Below are 16,454 nucleotides of genomic sequence, written 5' to 3'. Positions count from 1 at the left end.
GGGGTCCCAGCCTGGAACTGGCCCTGTCTGGAATGTGCTGTCCCGGAGGAAGGTGCCGTGAGGGTGCTTTTTGGAACGATTTGTATTGATGGCAATAACCACGTGCGGAGCAATGCAGCGAGGGGATGGGGAGAGCCGGGGGGGGGGGACGGGGACAGCTGGGGGGTATGGGGACAGCCAGGGGAGACTGAGACCCTTGGTGCAGGGAGATGCCAAGGGATGCAGCCTCTCTGGGGGCCGAGGAGGCAGCATGGGGAGGCAGCAGGGGTGGTGGTACCGGGCCCCCAAAAGAAGCAGTGGGTCTGCTTGCCCAGTGCCGCTGGCCCGAGCTTGGCGTGCTCAGCTCGAAGGTGACGGAGCTCTGACAACGCTCTCCTGCGTCGCTCCCGTCTCGGTGGCCTCGCTGTGCTGTGCTGGCCACTCCTCAGGCCTGCCAGCGCTTGAAGAGGAAGAAGAGGACGAGGCTGAGGATCGCCTTCTCAAGCAGCATGCCGAGCCACAGGCCGGGGCTGGAGAGGAGATGGGCACCTGCAGGAGCACGGGAGTGAGCACGGGGCATGGGGAACGCAGCCCCACAGCCCCACAGCCCCCGGGTGCCGTTACCTTCCGAGCTGGGTTGGCAACACGAGCCCCTGCAGCCTTGCAGCTGGGGTCGGTGCAGAGACGCTCTAAGCAGTAAGGACAACATTTGGGTTCCCAGCAGCATCCCCCCAAGGACACAAAGACCTCATGTCCTTGGACCGTATTCTGGTGGGACTTCGAGCTCTCCCAGGGGGGTGACATCCCACACCCTTCCCCTCAGGGGCCACATCGCACTGGCTCTCACGCACCGTTTGGGTTGGGGGAGTTGGATTCCTTCTGGTATGAGGCAGCGACACGCAGCGTGGCCCTGCTGCTGATGGGGTCCTGGCCCTCGTGCACCACCCGGCAGGTGAACACGGAGCCGTTCTTCTCCTGCACGGCTTGCACTGCCACTGTGCTCCTCAGCTCGAACAAGCCCTCGGGGGTCTCCGTCGGCCGGGGGGGGCTCCCCGTGTTCATCTCCATCCCATTCTCCAGCCAGAGAACGGTCACGCTTCCCGGGTAGAACCCCTGCACGTCGCAGGTGAAGTTCACCATCTTGTTCAGCCCCACGGGGTCCGGAAACTGAGCCACGACCACGCTGGGGGGAACTGGGAAGAGAAGCAGCGGCTGGAGCCGGCGTCCCCCGGCCCCGTGCCCGCGGGGGCCCTGTCCCAGCCCCGGGGCCGTGAGCACCGGTCCCCACCGAGCCCTCACCTCGCAGGATGTGGCTCAGATGGTAACTCCTGTTCAGCGGGGCCGTCAGCGTGACATGCCGCACCTCGCAGGTGAGCTCTGAGCGGATGTCGTCCTTCTGCAGCATCAGATTCACGGTGCTGGACATGTTGTAGGTGAAGTTCGATGGCCCAGGGGTGACGTGGGTCACCTGATTCTGAATTGTGGCTCTCCCCTTGCGCCACCTCACACGGATGTCACTGGGGAAGAACCCCCCGGTCTTGCAGGTGAAGGATGCCGTCTTCCCCGGCTCCACTCGGCGGCTGGGCCCAGACACAGTCGGGTTGGAGGGTCTGGCTGTGGGAGAAGCGCGGGTCCATCAGCCAGGCTCTGCACCCCTGGCCCCGGAGCCCTCTCCTTGGGCCGGCTCCTGAGCCCCTGCCTCGGCCCCGCTTGCCCCAGAGCAGAGCCCACAGGACAGGACGGGGGCTGACCCGGCAGGGCTGGCTCCTGCTGGGAGCTGCACCAGAGCCCCACTCACCCTGCACCGACACCACCGTGCCCTCGCCACGCCGATACAACTCTTCACCGGTGGCTGTTCTGCGAAACTTCACACAGTAATAGGTGCCGGCATCCTCGGGGCGAACGTCCCTGATGAGGATGGTGAAGTCTGTGTTGGACTCTTCCACTGCCCTCGTCCCACGGAATGAGAAGGGTTCTTTTTGACCATAAATGGTCTCATTGCCACTGCCCCAGCCCTTCAGCCACCTCACGGCGCCGAGGGGACCCCCTTCAGTCACAGTGCAGGTCAGGGTCAGCGTCTCCCCTGCGATCACCGACATCTCCTTCTGGGGCTGTCGCAGCTCGAAGCCCTGATCTGCCTGGGCACCCACACCTGGGGACAGCGAGAGGAGGGTTTGGGGCTGGTGAGGGGCCCTGGAGCCAGGGCGCAGCATGGGGCCTCACCCGACCCCCAGCACAAAGCTGTCCCTTGCCCCCCAGGGCAGAAGGCGCTGTGAACCAGTGCCTGCCCCCGGGCTGCACCGCGGGATGCAGAGGGCAGGGGGCCTGGACATGCTCAAATAAAGCAAAGTTTTGAGCTGGGGATGAAAGCAAGCTGGAAGAGGGGAGGGAAGAGCCCCAGATACCTGTGGGTTCAGGGAAGGGTCGCTCTGCCAGCAGCAGCGGGGAGCATGCCCTGGCAAAGGCGCTGGGGCTGTGCAGGGCTGTGCACTCACCCGGGGCACTGCAGAGCAGGAGCAGCATCAGGCAGGCAAGAGGCAGCGCCTGTGTCAGCGGAGCCATGGCGAGTGGCTTCGTCCCCCTCCAAGGTGCGGCTCGGTGTGGCTCAACTTGGTGGGGCCCTGGAAACCCTCCGTGCCGAAGGGGAAGGAAGCGGTTTGGGTTTTGCCTCTGGCCGTGCTCCTCTACGTAGCCCTGCGCAAGCCCAGAGGGTTCCCACTCCCTGGGTGTTTGTGCCATCATGAGATTGTTCCTCACCAGCGATGCCAGCCCACAGATGGGCGGCACTGCCACATCCACCGGCACGGGGCAGCAGGAGAGAGGGGGCCTAAGGCCGCACGCACCCCAGGTGCAGATGGCCGCTCTGCCCCTCACGCAGGGCTTCGTCGGAGCCTCCCTGCAGCCGGGGCTGTCCTGCAGAAACCAGGGGCACCCCGTGCCCACCGCAGCCCCTCCAGCCCCTGGCTCTGTGCGGGCATCAGGGCGAGCGCAGGGGGGCTTCAAGCCGGGACGCGTTTCAGGGGTTAAGTCCTGCTGTGCTCCTGCCCAGCTCGGCCTCCTGCTGCCTGCCCCGTCCGGCAGAGGGGCAGGCACCAAAAGCGTTAACAGCACGCGCCCGTTTCCATTTCCTGTGCAGCTTCTCGTTTTCCTTCTGGAGTTAGAGCCCAGATTTTCGGCAGCGCCGATGGCTCCGCTCTGCGCCGCGCTGCTGGCTCGGCTCCTGCTGGGGCAGCTCAGCCTCGTCCTAGCGTGGCTCTCGGGTGAGTACGGGGCAGCGCCGCGGCGGAGGCCACGGACGGGTGTCCCGCTTCCCGGCCCCGCTCGCTGGTTGCTGCCTCTCGGCGGGCCGGGGTGGGTGACCCGGCCACCACAGCAAATCGCTGCCACGTGCACGCCTGCAGAAACAATCCCCGTACGGGGGCTTTCCTCCTCCGAACACCTCTGGGCTCGCGTGGAGCAGCCGCCTGGGGCACGGTGGTCTCCTGACGTGCCCACCGCTTGTTCTGGAGCTCCTTGGCCATTTCCCCCAGCGCTGGGACGTGGCGCTCGGCCCCGGGGACGTGCCCGACGGCGAGGGGTGTGCAAGGAGCCGGGCGCTGTGCTTTGCTGCCCCGGGGGAGCCCGTGTGGAAAGGTAGCCGGAGGCTTTGGGCAGGAGGGACCAAGGGACGGGAGCCGGGCTCCTGTTGCACAAGTTTCGCACCACTTGAGAGTTTTTCCTGCCTGGAATTCCCCCGTCTCCCGCTGCAGCTCTGGCGCCTGGCATCAATGGCACAGCGGGAAGGAATCTCTCCCCTTGCCCGTTTTGAAGGTGGCTTCCACCACTCCCGTTTAGTGCTGCTTTCTCCCCCCCATCCTGCACTATTTCTCAGCTAAAGCGCTGAGCAAGCTGTGGGTGCTGTGCCTGTGCCGGGCAGGGGGAACAGAGCAAGCTCCCGCCTCCTTCGGGAGCTCAGGCCCTGCTGTGCTGTCGCTGTCCCCAGGTGCGGGTGCCCAGGCAGATCCGAGCTTCCAGCTGCGACAGCCCCAGAAGGAGGTGTCGGTGATGGTGGCGGAGACGCTGACCCTGACCTGCACCGTGTCTGCAGGGCGTCCCGTTGGCCCCGTGAGGTGGCTGAAGGGCTGGGGCAGTGGCAATGAGACCATTTATGACCAGAAAGAACCCTCCTCATCCCGCGGGACGAGGGCAGTGAATGGCTCCAACACAGACTTCACCATCCTCATCAGGGACGTCCGCCCCGAGGATGCCGGCACCTATTACTGTGTGAAGTTTCGCAAAAGGGACACCGGTGATGAGTTGTATCGGCGTGGCGAGGGCACGGTGGTGTCGGTGCAGGGTGAGTGGGGCTCCCAGCCCAGCACGACCCCACTGTGAGCGCCCCAGCTTGGCCCCAGCCCTGCCTGCGGCCAGGCCCACGCTGCCCCGCGCCCACCACCCTCTCCCCGCTCCGCCTTGTGTCTTCACAGAGACTTCTCCATTTCCCAGCGTGGAGGTTGCAGCTGCCGTGTTCTTCTTCCTCCTCCTTATCTTCATCCTCACCTTCTGCGTGTACCACAAGAAGCGGCGGGGTGAGGGACAGAGCCAGGGTGCAGCCGGGGCACCCGCAGGCGGCTGCTCACCCATCCGTGTCCCGTGCTGTGCAGGGAGCCCCGGGACCCCCAGGTTGGTACCCCCACCTCCTTCCTCTGCACCCTGAAGGCGAGCAAACAGCCTCACGCCCCTGCCTCCTGCTTTCTGCTCCCCCCAGAGCACTAATTTTGCCCAGAAAAGATCCTTCATTCACCGGTGCCTCGCTGCGCTGCATTGCATCCCTTGTGTCCGTGGCCGGCTGGTGTTTTGTGCCCCAGTCCCCGCAGGGTCTGAGGCCAGCCCGGGCACTCAGAGCATGCTGGCCCTCTCCTACACGTCCAGTATGGGTGCCATGCAGCTGTGTGCTGCGGAGTCTAGCTGAAGTTCGGGAGAGAAATCGTGCCCTTCTGTACTGTCCCCGTGTGCTGTCTGCCGTGGGCGCGGTGGGGAGGGCGGCTGGCTGGCCCTCGCTCTAACAGCCCTCCTTTCCCCCAGCAGCGAAGGCCGGGATGCAGAGACCCCGAGGCTGCCCCACCAGGTAGGAGCGAGGTGTGGGTACGGGGCAGAGCACCCAGCCCCAATGCCCCAACGTGGGCGAGCTGCTGGGCACGTGAACATTTGGCCGGGAGCCCCGGGGATGCCGCGGCCCCAGGGCCAGGGCAGGCGCTGGGCGAGCAGCAGCTGCTGCAGGGGGGCTGTGCATCGTGGTGAGCGGCGTCCGTGCGGCTGTGGCATGGCCGTCCCAGTAGGAAGCTGCCGTGAGGGTGATTTTTGCAAGGATTTGTATTGATGGCGATAACCACGTGTGGAGCAGCGCAGCGAGGGGATGGGGACAGCCAGGGGGGAACGGGACCCCCGGCCCAGGGAGCTGCCAAGGGACGGGACCCTGCCGGGGGCCGAGGAGGCAGCGGGGGGAGGCAGCAGGGGCGGTGGTGCAGGGCCCCCAAAAGAAGCAGCGGGTCTGCTTGTGCAGCACCGCCAGCCCAAGCTTGGCGTGCTCAGCTCGGAGGTGACGGAGCTCTGACAACGCTCTCCTGCGTCGCTCCCGTCTCGGTGGCCTCGCTGTGCCGCGCTGGCCCCTCCTCAGGCCTGCCAGTGCTTGAAGAGGAAGAAGAGGACGAGGCTGAGGATCGCCTTCTCAAGCAGCATGCCGAGCCACAGGCCGGGGCTGGACAGGAGATGGGCACCTGCAGGAGCACGGGAGTGAGCGCGGTGCATGGGGAACGCAGCCCCCCAGCCCCCGGGTGCCGTTACCTTCCGAGCTGGGTCCCTGCTGGTCTGAGGCAGCGACCCACAGCACGGCCCTCCTGCTGATGGGGTCCTGGCCCTCGTGCACCACCCGGCAGGTGAACACGGAGATGTTCTTCTCCTGCACGGCTTGCACCTGCACCGTGCTCCTCAGCTTGAACAAGCCCTCGGGGGTCTCCGTCGGCCGGGGGGGGCTCCCTGTGTTCATCTCCATCCCATTTTCCAGCCAGGTCACGGTCACGCTTCCCGGGTAGAACCCCTGCATGTCGCAGGTGAAGTTCACCGTCTTGTTCAGCCCCACGGGGTCCGGAAACTGAGCCACGACCACGCTGGGGGGAACTGGGAAGAGAAGCAGCGGTTGGAGCCGGCGTCCCCCGGCCCCGTGCCCGCGGGGGCCCTGTCCCAGCCCCGGGGCCGTGAGCACCAGTCCCCACCGAGCCCTCACCTCGCAGGATGTGGCCCAGCCGGTATCTCCTCGTCAGCGGGGCCGTCAGCGTGGCATGCCGCACCTCGCAGGTGAGCTCTGAGCGGATGTCGTCCTTCTGCAGCGTCAACTTCACAGTGCTGGACATGTTGTAGGTGAAGTTCGATGGCCCAGGGGTGATGAGGATCGGCTGAGACTGAATCGGAGCCCTGTCCTTGAACCACTTCACATGGATGTCACTGGGGAAGAACCCCCCAGTCTTGCAGGTGATGGACACCGTCTTCCCCAGCTCCACTCGGCGGGTGGGCCTGTACACAGTCGGGTTGGAGGGTCTGGCTGTGGGAGAAGCGCGGTCCATCAGCCAGGCTCTGCACCCCTGGCCCTGGAGCCCTCTCCTTGGGCTGGCTCCTGAGCCCCTGCCTCGGCCCCGCTTGCCCCAGAGCAGAGCCCACAGGACAGGACGGGGGCTGACCCGGCAGGGCTGGCTCCTGCTGGGAGCTGCACCAGAGCCCCACTCACCCTGCACCGACACCACCGTGCCCTCGCCACGCCGATACAACTCTTCACCGGTGGCTGTTTTGCGAAACTTCACACAGTAATAGGTGCCGGCATCCTCGGGGCGAATGTCCCTGATGAGGATGGTGAAGTCTGTGTTGGACACATCCACTGCCATCGTCCCACGGAATGAGAAGGGTTCTTTCTGGTCATAAATGGTCTCATTGCCGCTGCCCCAGCCCTTCAGCCACCTCACGGCGCCGAGGGGACCCCCTTCAGTCACGGTGCAGGTCAGGGTCAGCGTCTCCCCTGCGATCACCGACATCTTCTTCTGGGGCTGTCGCAGCTCGAAGCCCTGATCTGCCTGGGCACCCACACCTGGGGACAGCGAGAGGAGGGTTTGGGGCTGGTGAGGGGCCCTGGAGCCAGGGCGCAGCATGGGGCCTCACCCGACCCCCAGCACAAAGCTGTCCCTTGCCCCCCAGGGCAGAAGGCGCTGTGAGCCAGTGCCTGCCCCCGGGCTGCACCGCGGGATGCAGAGGGCAGGGGGCCTGGACATGCTCAAATAAAGCAAAGTTTTGAGCTGGGGATGAAAGCAAGCTGGAAGAGGGGAGGGAAGAGCCCCAGATACCTGTGGGTTCAGGGAAGGGTCGCTCTGCCAGCAGCAGCGGGGAGCATGCCCTGGCAAAGGCGCTGGGGCTGTGCAGGGCTGTGCACTCACCCGGGGCACTGCAGAGCAGGAGCAGCATCAGGCAGGCAAGAGGCAGCGCCTGTGTCAGCGGAGCCATGGCGAGTGGCTTCGTCCCCCTCCAAGGTGCGGCTCGGTGTGGCTCAACTTGGTGGGGCCCTGGAAACCCTCCGTGCCGAAGGGGAAGGAAGCGGTTTGGGTTTTGCCTCTGGCCGTGCTCCTCTACGTAGCCCTGCGCAAGCCCAGAGGGTTCCCACTCCCTGGGTGTTTGTGCCATCATGAGATTGTTCCTCACCAGCGATGCCAGCCCACAGATGGGCGGCACTGCCACATCCACCGGCACGGGGCAGCAGGAGAGAGGGGGCCTAAGGCCGCACGCACCCCAGGTGCAGATGGCCGCTCTGCCCCTCACGCAGGGCTTCGTCGGAGCCTCCCTGCAGCCGGGGCTGTCCTGCAGAAACCAGGGGCACCCCGTGCCCACCGCAGCCCCTCCAGCCCCTGGCTCTGTGCGGGCATCAGGGCGAGCGCAGGGGGGCTTCAAGCCGGGACGCGTTTCAGGGGTTAAGTCCTGCTGTGCTCCTGCCCAGCTCGGCCTCCTGCTGCCTGCCCCGTCCGGCAGAGGGGCAGGCACCAAAAGCGTTAACAGCACGCGCCCGTTTCCATTTCCTGTGCAGCTTCTCGTTTTCCTTCTGGAGTTAGAGCCCAGATTTTCGGCAGCGCCGATGGCTCCGCTCTGCGCCGCGCTGCTGGCTCGGCTCCTGCTGGGGCAGCTCAGCCTCGTCCTAGCGTGGCTCTCGGGTGAGTACGGGGCAGCGCCGCGGCGGAGGCCACGGACGGGTGTCCCGCTTCCCGGCCCCGCTCGCTGGTTGCTGCCTCTCGGCGGGCCGGGGTGGGTGACCCGGCCACCACAGCAAATCGCTGCCACGTGCACGCCTGCAGAAACAATCCCCGTACGGGGGCTTTCCTCCTCCGAACACCTCTGGGCTCGCGTGGAGCAGCCGCCTGGGGCACGGTGGTCTCCTGACGTGCCCACCGCTTGTTCTGGAGCTCCTTGGCCATTTCCCCCAGCGCTGGGACGTGGCGCTCGGCCCCGGGGACGTGCCCGACGGCGAGGGGTGTGCAAGGAGCCGGGCGCTGTGCTTTGCTGCCCCGGGGGAGCCCGTGTGGAAAGGTAGCCGGAGGCTTTGGGCAGGAGGGACCAAGGGACGGGAGCCGGGCTCCTGTTGCACAAGTTTCGCACCACTTGAGAGTTTTTCCTGCCTGGAATTCCCCCGTCTCCCGCTGCAGCTCTGGCGCCTGGCATCAATGGCACAGCGGGAAGGAATCTCTCCCCTTGCCCGTTTTGAAGGTGGCTTCCACCACTCCCGTTTAGTGCTGCTTTCTCCCCCCCATCCTGCACTATTTCTCAGCTAAAGCGCTGAGCAAGCTGTGGGTGCTGTGCCTGTGCCGGGCAGGGGGAACAGAGCAAGCTCCCGCCTCCTTCGGGAGCTCAGGCCCTGCTGTGCTGTCGCTGTCCCCAGGTGCGGGTGCCCAGGCAGATCCGAGCTTCCAGCTGCGACAGCCCCAGAAGGAGGTGTCGGTGATGGTGGCGGAGACGCTGACCCTGACCTGCACCGTGTCTGCAGGGCGTCCCGTTGGCCCCGTGAGGTGGCTGAAGGGCTGGGGCAGTGGCAATGAGACCATTTATGACCAGAAAGAACCCTCCTCATCCCGCGGGACGAGGGCAGTGAATGGCTCCAACACAGACTTCACCATCCTCATCAGGGACGTCCGCCCCGAGGATGCCGGCACCTATTACTGTGTGAAGTTTCGCAAAAGGGACACCGGTGATGAGTTGTATCGGCGTGGCGAGGGCACGGTGGTGTCGGTGCAGGGTGAGTGGGGCTCCCAGCCCAGCACGACCCCACTGTGAGCGCCCCAGCTTGGCCCCAGCCCTGCCTGCGGCCAGGCCCACGCTGCCCCGCGCCCACCACCCTCTCCCCGCTCCGCCTTGTGTCTTCACAGAGACTTCTCCATTTCCCAGCGTGGAGGTTGCAGCTGCCGTGCTCTTCTTCCTCCTCCTTATCTTCATCCTCACCTTCTGCGTGTACCACAAGAAGCGGCGGGGTGAGGAGCAGAGCCAGGGTGCAGCCGGGGCACCCGCAGGCGGCTGCTCACCCATCCGTGTCCCGTGCTGTGCAGGGAGCCCCGGGACCCCCAGGTTGGTACCCCCACCTCCTTCCTCTGCACCCTGAAGGCGAGCAAACAGCCTCACGCCCCTGCCTCCTGCTTTCTGCTCCCCCCAGAGCACTAATTTTGCCCAGAAAAGATCCTTCATTCACCGGTGCCTCGCTGCGCTGCATTGCATCCCTTGTGTCCGTGGCCGGCTGGTGTTTTGTGCCCCAGTCCCCGCAGGGTCTGAGGCCAGCCCGGGCACTCAGAGCATGCTGGCCCTCTCCTACACGTCCAGTATGGGTGCCATGCAGCTGTGTGCTGCGGAGTCTAGCTGAAGTTCGGGAGAGAAATCGTGCCCTTCTGTACTGTCCCCGTGTGCTGTCTGCCGTGGGCGCGGTGGGGAGGGCGGCTGGCTGGCCCTCGCTCTAACAGCCCTCCTCTCCCCCAGCAGCGAAGGCCGGGATGCAGAGACCCCGAGGCTGCCCCACCAGGTAGGAGCGAGGTGTGGGTACGGGGCAGAGCACCCAGCCCCAATGCCCCAACGTGGGCGAGCTGCTGGGCACGTGAACATTTGGCCGGGAGCCCCGGGGATGCCGCAGGCGCTGGGCGAGCAGCAGCTGCTGCAGGGGGGCTGTGCATCGTGGTGAGGGGCGTCCGTGCGGCTGTGGCATGGCCGTCCCAGTAGGTAGCTGCCGTGAGGGTGATTTTTGCAAGGTTCTCTACTGATGGCACTAACCGTTTGCACAGCAGAGCAGCGAGCAGGACAAGGACATCCACTACGCCGACCTGCAGCCCCTGCCCGAGGCGCCGCAGCGCAGCCAGAGCCCCGGCGCGGATCGCTCCGAGTACGCCAGCATCAGGGGAGCTGCCAAGTGACGCACGGCCCCGCCGGGGGCTGAGGAGCCGGCGCCGGGGGAGGAAGCAGAGACTTTCCTGAAGGGCACCAGAAAGAAGAAGTGTATCTGTCTGTGTAGCGCAGCTGGCCCAAGCTTGGCATGCGAGCCTCAAAGCTCTCCTAACTCATTCCCATCTCGGTGGCTGTGCCAGGCGGGGGCAGGCTCAGTGCCCGAGCTGCCCTGCCCAGGCTCGCAGAGACCACCCCGGGGGCCAGCAGCCACCTCGAGTGCAGGACCAGGGCTCTGGGCTGAGCATCTCTGCCTTGTGTGAGCCGTGTGGTGCCGACAGCTCCGCGAGGACTTCATGCACACTCGTCTCTGCCAGAACAGGCCACTGGAACTTTCTTGGCTCAGCAGATCCATGATTTGTATTAGGTCATCATCGCGCCGAGCCCGTCCTCATTAAAGCCTGCTAAGAGCCGTGCTGCCCAGTCCTGCTGTGTGAGAGTGAGAGCAATGCTCCTGGCCTGCGGGGTCCTGGGAGACCCAGGGCTTCTGCGGCCCCGTGCCCGCTCACCGCTGCTGGCTTTGTGCCGAGCTGCCACCGCCCCAAGCCTCCCCATGGGCAGCTCCCAAGCCCAGCACAAGCCCAGCAGGGTCGGGACGAAACAGAGCAGGCTGGGGGCGAAGAGCAGAACCGCAGCTCTGCTCCGACCTGCGCCCCAAGTGCCCGGCTGCTGGGCAAGGGGCAGGCTGGCCACCTCAACCCCGCAGCCCCAGCACTTGTGACACTCATTCCTCAACCCACTCCTTCCCATTTCTCAGTCATTTTTAACCTCCTGCTTCTGACCATGCGCCGGGAGAAGGAGGACAGGGTGAAGCGAGGCAGGAAGCCGCGTGGCGAGCGCTCCATGGTGCAGCTGCAGCAGCCGGGTGTGCCCTGGCACGGATCCCCCACGCACAGGCACCCCGCCTCAAACGCGTTGGTTAGGGGCTAAACACACTCCTCCCGCGGAGAAATCATCGTTCCTGCCTCTGGCCTGGAGATCTGTTTGCAGTTGCCAGCTTCCAACTTTCTTTATCTGTTGTTCTCTGTGAAATCAAGAAAAAAGAGAACCGAAAGAGGACAGTGCGAAGTGTCTGCGAGCCTGTGTGCACAGGGGAGCCTTATCTGCGCGCAGAGATCCTATCAAGGGGCAAATCGTTGTGGGGGGAGACAAGCCACTTGTGAAATTAATTTGCATGGCTGAGGCAGCATCCCGTGCACCAGGGGACATGCCCCAGGGGCAGTTTGAGGACATTTCTTTCAGGAGCACTGCCGGAGGCACTCAGCACCTAGCACCCTGGGCACGGTGGGGGGATTTTGCCAGGGCTGGCACAGGGCAGGGGTCCGCCACCGCCTCCCGAGTGCCGGTGCCCAGCACAGATCCCTCTGCCCAACCCCAGGGGCACTCGGGGCCGTGGCACCGGGTGAGTGGGGAGCAGGGACAAAGCTCTGCGGTCGAGTGGAGCTCACAACAAGGCAGCAGCCAGGACTGCAAGAGCTGCAGGGTCCCATGCTCAGGGAGAACCTGCGGCCTCTGCGTGGGGACAGTGCTGAGAGTCACGAAAATGATCGCGAGCAGGAGTATGTAAAACGTGTGGGTGAGAATGAAACTGGGGAGAGACCTCGCAGACAAGGGGAAATGAAATCTGAGGGCACTTCGGGCTTTTGAAGCACTGGGCTGGGCCGGGAGGGGGGAAATCCAGTTTGACTCGAGCATATGTAAGGCAGCAAGGAGCACAGCACCGCGGAGCACTGTGCACCTAGGAAAGGCCCAAGTCTGCGGCTTACAGCCCAGGAGAGGGATTTGGTGGTTATTATAGGAAAATCCTTTAAGCCATCGGCCTGGGGTGTGCCGGCAGTGAAAGCACAAACAAGCACCCGAGCGGGGACCCAAGGTAGGACAGCTCTGGGCAGTGCCTCGGGGATGGCAGAGGAGGGGTCCGGTGATGCTGGCGGTGCTGGGACGTGGGACTTATTGCTCATCCTTCCTCCACCACGGTCCGTGGTGCTGCCAGGTGTCACATCCTGCTAGGTCGCACGCTGGGCGCTGGAGTGAGAAACGCAGGTGCCTGAGAGCTGGCCTGAGAGCTGCAAGGGCTGAAGCAGCTCGGCGGGTGCAGGCGGTGCCGGAGGGCTGGTGCCGGGGCCGAGAGGAGGCGGTGGCCGGGAGGCAGAGCAGAAATGCTGGCTGGGTGCAGGGTGGGGAGCAGCTCCCCCAGCCCCAGCCCAGGGTTGTGCTGTGCCGCGCTGGGGCGAGGGTGCAGGGGAGGTCGGGGGGGCCTGGCCACGGCCGTGCCACGTGCGTGTGCTTCAGCTGAGGTTGGTGAGCACGGGAGCGCAGTGCAGGGCCGCCTGCGGGGAGGCCGAGCCCAGCAGAGGGGCTGGGGAGAGGCTGCGCCGTGAGGAGGGGTCTGCAGAGCCCCCCCCGCTTGGAGCAGAGGCAGAAAGCAGCAGTCAGGGAAGGGCCGGGGGGTGCTCAGGGGCTGCCCCAGCATCTGCTCCGCTCCCAGCCCCGGGAGCAGGGACGCGGCTCCTGAGGCTGCCGGGCGGCTGCGCGCCTGTGCCGGAGCCAGCGTGGGAGGAGCGGGCTGCGCCGAAACCAGCGGGGAGCGCGGGCCTGCGGCAGCAAGCGCGCAAAGACAGCGATTAGGCTGAGGGAGTGCTGATGAACGAGGACGGTCCAGCATCCAAAGCCACAGGGTGCCCTGCCATCGGGTCCCAGAGATGTCTTGGGGACCCTGCGATGCCATGGGGACCCTGCGGTGCTCTGGGATTGCTGTGCCAGGACACCGATGGGGAGCAGCACCAGAGGCTGGAGAAATGCCTGGGGTACTCTGAGGGGGCTTTGGAAAGGGCAAAAGGATCTCAGGGACAGTTCAAAGGTCCCCAAGAAAAACCACGCGGGTCTCACCACTGCCTGCTGCCTCTCTGGGGCCATGCTGCTGCTGGGAGAGGGCCTGGCAGGCAGGAGCACGGCGATGCTGCATGGCCAGGGCCCTGCGCACACCGATGTCCATGGGGTGTTTTGGGGTGCCAGCACTTGCTGGGGAGCAGGAGCTGGCTGCCCCTGCAGCACCCCACTGGGACGTATTTAGCCTTAGCTCCCTTTTGGGGCCAGGCTGAAAGCAGGCAGGTGGGAACGATGCTGAGTGCAGGGCTGGGATCCAGCCCAGGGCTCAGCGCCAACGATGCCCCAGCTCAGGCTGCCCAGGCGTGCCTTCGTGTGACGCCGCTGCCTGTCCCCACGCACCCGCTGGGCTCTGTTCCTGCCGTCTCAGGGGGCAGAGCAATTCAAAACCCGCCAGCTCTCCATTTATCAGGGCAGCATTTTAATTGGAAAGCGAGGATTGAAGCAGAAGTAAAGCAGTGACACGCTTTTATGCTGTTCCTGATTTATTTCGTGTCTTACTTATTGAATCTTATTCCCCAGTTTCATGGTTATTGTGGATTTTTATTAAAGGGGATAAACAGGGCTGGGATTTGGGGTTGTCATAGGAACCGCTTCCGTGCCGCAGCCTCAGTGCCAGCTTCATCCTTCCCCCCAGTTTCCTGATGCGGTGGGGGCTCGGCTCTCTCTGGCACACCAGATATTTTTCCAGCCCCTAAGCTCAGCCTCGGCCGTGGGGACATCAGCGGGACCCCAGGGCTGCGAGCTGAGCAGAAGCGAAGTGGGTGTCCTGAGGATGCTGCTCGTCCCTGTGGATTCTCCGGTGTCTGATAGGAGGCTGTGCCATTGCAGCTATCGCTGCTGGGAACCTCCCTGCCCTACCTGGTCGCAGTTTTGTGACATCCCTGGGGACAGCAAGGGGCAGGCTGGGGACTGCCCTTCCGGCCGTTCTCCATCTTTCCTGCCACAGGCACGAGGGGACAGAGAGTGAAAACGAAAGCTGTCAAACCCATTTAAATCCAGCAATGGAAGGAAATCCTTCACACCCAGCGCTCGTTTAGCCTGGTGCTGCTTCGCCGTAGGATGTCGTTGAGGCCACGAAGCTGGCAAGGATTACGGAGGGATTTCCAGGGCCGTGGGACAAACAGGAACATCCAGTGCTGAAGGAAGACTCGCTTTGTGCTCTCGGCATCTGACGGGCCGCTGCTCAGGGACCGCTGCCAGCCAGAGCCGGCATGGGGAGCGCAGCCCCTGCATGGGGCCGGCGCCCATGAGGGCGGCAGGGTGGGCAGGGGGCATCCCACCGGCTCCGGTGGTGCCCCTCGTGTCAGATCAGGTGAAGATGGCACACTGCGGTGCTCCTTGCCCCCCCAGCACCCCCACATGCATTGTGCCCCAAAGGAGCCGCGCACAGGGGCTCGGCTCAGCTCAGCCTCTTGGGGATGCTCTGGTGGGGCTGCAGCACTGTGAACAGGATTTATGCAAGGAAAAGATCCCGGGGCTGCTGCTTAGACTGGGGAGATGCTTTTGGGTCACCTATGGTGAGGGCAGGGTGAGGGGGGGACCCCAGGCTCCAGCTCCTCCCGGCACAGAGCGACCTTAAAGCTCGGCCGCGCTTGGCCACGGCCGCGGTGCTGGCAGCGCCCCGAGCCCAGCACAAGTGCCCCTCTCAGGAGAAGTGCAAGGGGAAGAAAAAAATATTTAGAGAGGCAGGAGAGCTGCGGGAGGCAGCCAAGGCACAGGCTGAAAGCGCTTTCTCAGTGGCAGCGGCCACCCTGGCCTGGCTGCTCTTGGCCGTGGATGTGCCCGGGGGTGCTGCCAGCCCCCAGGGGCCGTGCCGGCGCCGGCAGCTCCTGGCACGGTGCGGGTGGATGAGCCCGGCGGTGTCTGGGCCCAGGAATGCACCCGGAGCCCCGTGGGCAGGATGCGGCCCCGCAGGGCCCTCGGTGGGGAGCGCGGCCCTGCTGGGGCTGGGGGCGTGGGGCGGGCGGCGCGGCGGGGTAAGCAACGCGCCCTGTAAAATAATTGCTTCTGACAGATCCGTTTCTTCCACGAGGCTCGGGCTTAATTTTATAATGGTATCAGTAACCATGGCAACGTGTAAAAATAACGTCTCCCCGAGCAAGGCGAATTCCCCGTAAACATCGCCCGTTTCCAGGAGCAAGGGGAGCGCGGACGGGGGACTCCTGGCCCTGGGGCTGGCACAGCCTCGCCTGGCCGCCACCACCACCACCGTGCTCCCATGGGTGGCAGCACCCCAGGGCCCACCGGTGCTCATGGCCCTGCTCCGGCCACGCCAGCACCCAGCCTCCCTCCGCCTTCACCCCAGCGCCCAGCTGCTGGGACAGGTTCAGTGTTTGGGTGAGGATTCACTCGCTGACTAATTAACGGTGTTAACTGCTTACGCCTCTTGATGATGATTTCATTTGCTAATCCTTTGGGCGACCCGGAGCTCACAGCGGCTAATTGGGTGGATGTCATTAACGCTCGCGGTCAGGAGCGGCTGCTGAAGGGCTGCGCTGCGATAAGCACTGGAGCGTTTTGTTGGTGCTGGACGCAAGTGGATTTTGCTCCCCAGGACAGAGCTCGGTGCCCTGGTGCTGGTGAGGTCCCTCCTGCCCCCACGGCAGGGTGAGGGCCCAAAGGTGCTGAGTGGGGCGAGGGCCCAATGGTGCTGAGCGGGGCGAGGGCCCAAAGGTTCTGAGAAGGGCGAGGGCCTAAAGGTGCTGAGCAGGGCAAGGGCCCAAAGGTGCTGAGCAGGGTGAGGGCCCAAAGGTGCTGAGCAGGCCGGACCACGCAAGGCCCAGACCCTGCATTACCACCGGGCCAGGGTTTGCATCCACAGCCCTGTCCTGGAGCTGTCATGGCTGCATGTGCACACATGCTTTACACACGCACACACACACGTGCAATGCACACGCACGCACGCACAGAACGGGCTCCCCACACACCTGCGCCCCCTCCGCAGCCCTCAGCTGGTGCTGACCCTCAGCTTGGAGGTCTCAGGCCACCAGCACTAACAGATAACCCCAGGCCATGTTTCCCAGCCCTGTTGGACATCTCACAGGCCCTCTCACCCCCTGATGCCTCTCTGTGGCTCTGGCCGTGCTCCTGCCCTCAGCCCCGCT

The 16,454-nt window shown here is 64.9% G+C and overlaps 2 protein-coding genes across 25 annotated transcripts; one reads left to right on the top strand and one right to left on the bottom strand.

The window, feature by feature from the left end:
• Positions 1-405: 405 nt before the first annotated feature.
• LOC121079220 (signal-regulatory protein beta-1-like) lies at positions 406-7,674 on the bottom strand. Of its 2 annotated transcripts, none has more exons than XM_040576177.1 (5): positions 7,437-7,674; positions 6,740-7,093; positions 6,242-6,556; positions 5,803-6,135; positions 406-603 (listed from the first exon to the last, which is right to left on the bottom strand). In XM_040576177.1, the coding sequence occupies exons 1-5, from the start codon at positions 7,501-7,503 to the stop codon at positions 425-427; spliced, it is 1,248 nt and encodes a 415-aa protein (XP_040432111.1). In that variant the 5' UTR covers positions 7,504-7,674; the 3' UTR covers positions 406-424. The 2 variants fall into 2 exon arrangements, with proteins under 2 accessions (XP_040432111.1, XP_040432112.1); XM_040576178.1 differs by lacking the exon at positions 406-603 and adding an exon at positions 5,314-5,735.
• On the top strand, positions 2,721-10,874 carry LOC121079217 (tyrosine-protein phosphatase non-receptor type substrate 1-like). 23 transcript variants are annotated; one of them, XM_040576157.1, is made up of 7 exons: positions 2,721-3,239; positions 3,962-4,315; positions 4,465-4,641; positions 5,047-5,086; positions 9,427-9,603; positions 10,009-10,048; positions 10,308-10,874. In XM_040576157.1, the coding sequence occupies exons 1-7, from the start codon at positions 2,756-2,758 to the stop codon at positions 10,431-10,433; spliced, it is 1,398 nt and encodes a 465-aa protein (XP_040432091.1). In that variant the 5' UTR covers positions 2,721-2,755; the 3' UTR covers positions 10,434-10,874. The 23 variants fall into 23 exon arrangements, with proteins under 23 accessions (XP_040432091.1, XP_040432089.1, XP_040432090.1 ...); XM_040576155.1 differs by having other exon boundaries at positions 10,305-10,874; XM_040576156.1 differs by having other exon boundaries at positions 10,006-10,048.
• Positions 10,875-16,454: the final 5,580 nt, after the last annotated feature.

This window comes from Cygnus olor, chromosome 16 (genome assembly GCF_009769625.2).
Source record: "Cygnus olor isolate bCygOlo1 chromosome 16, bCygOlo1.pri.v2, whole genome shotgun sequence".
NCBI lineage: Eukaryota > Metazoa > Chordata > Aves > Anseriformes > Anatidae > Cygnus > Cygnus olor.
This window is presented reverse-complemented; position numbering and strand designations above follow the sequence as displayed.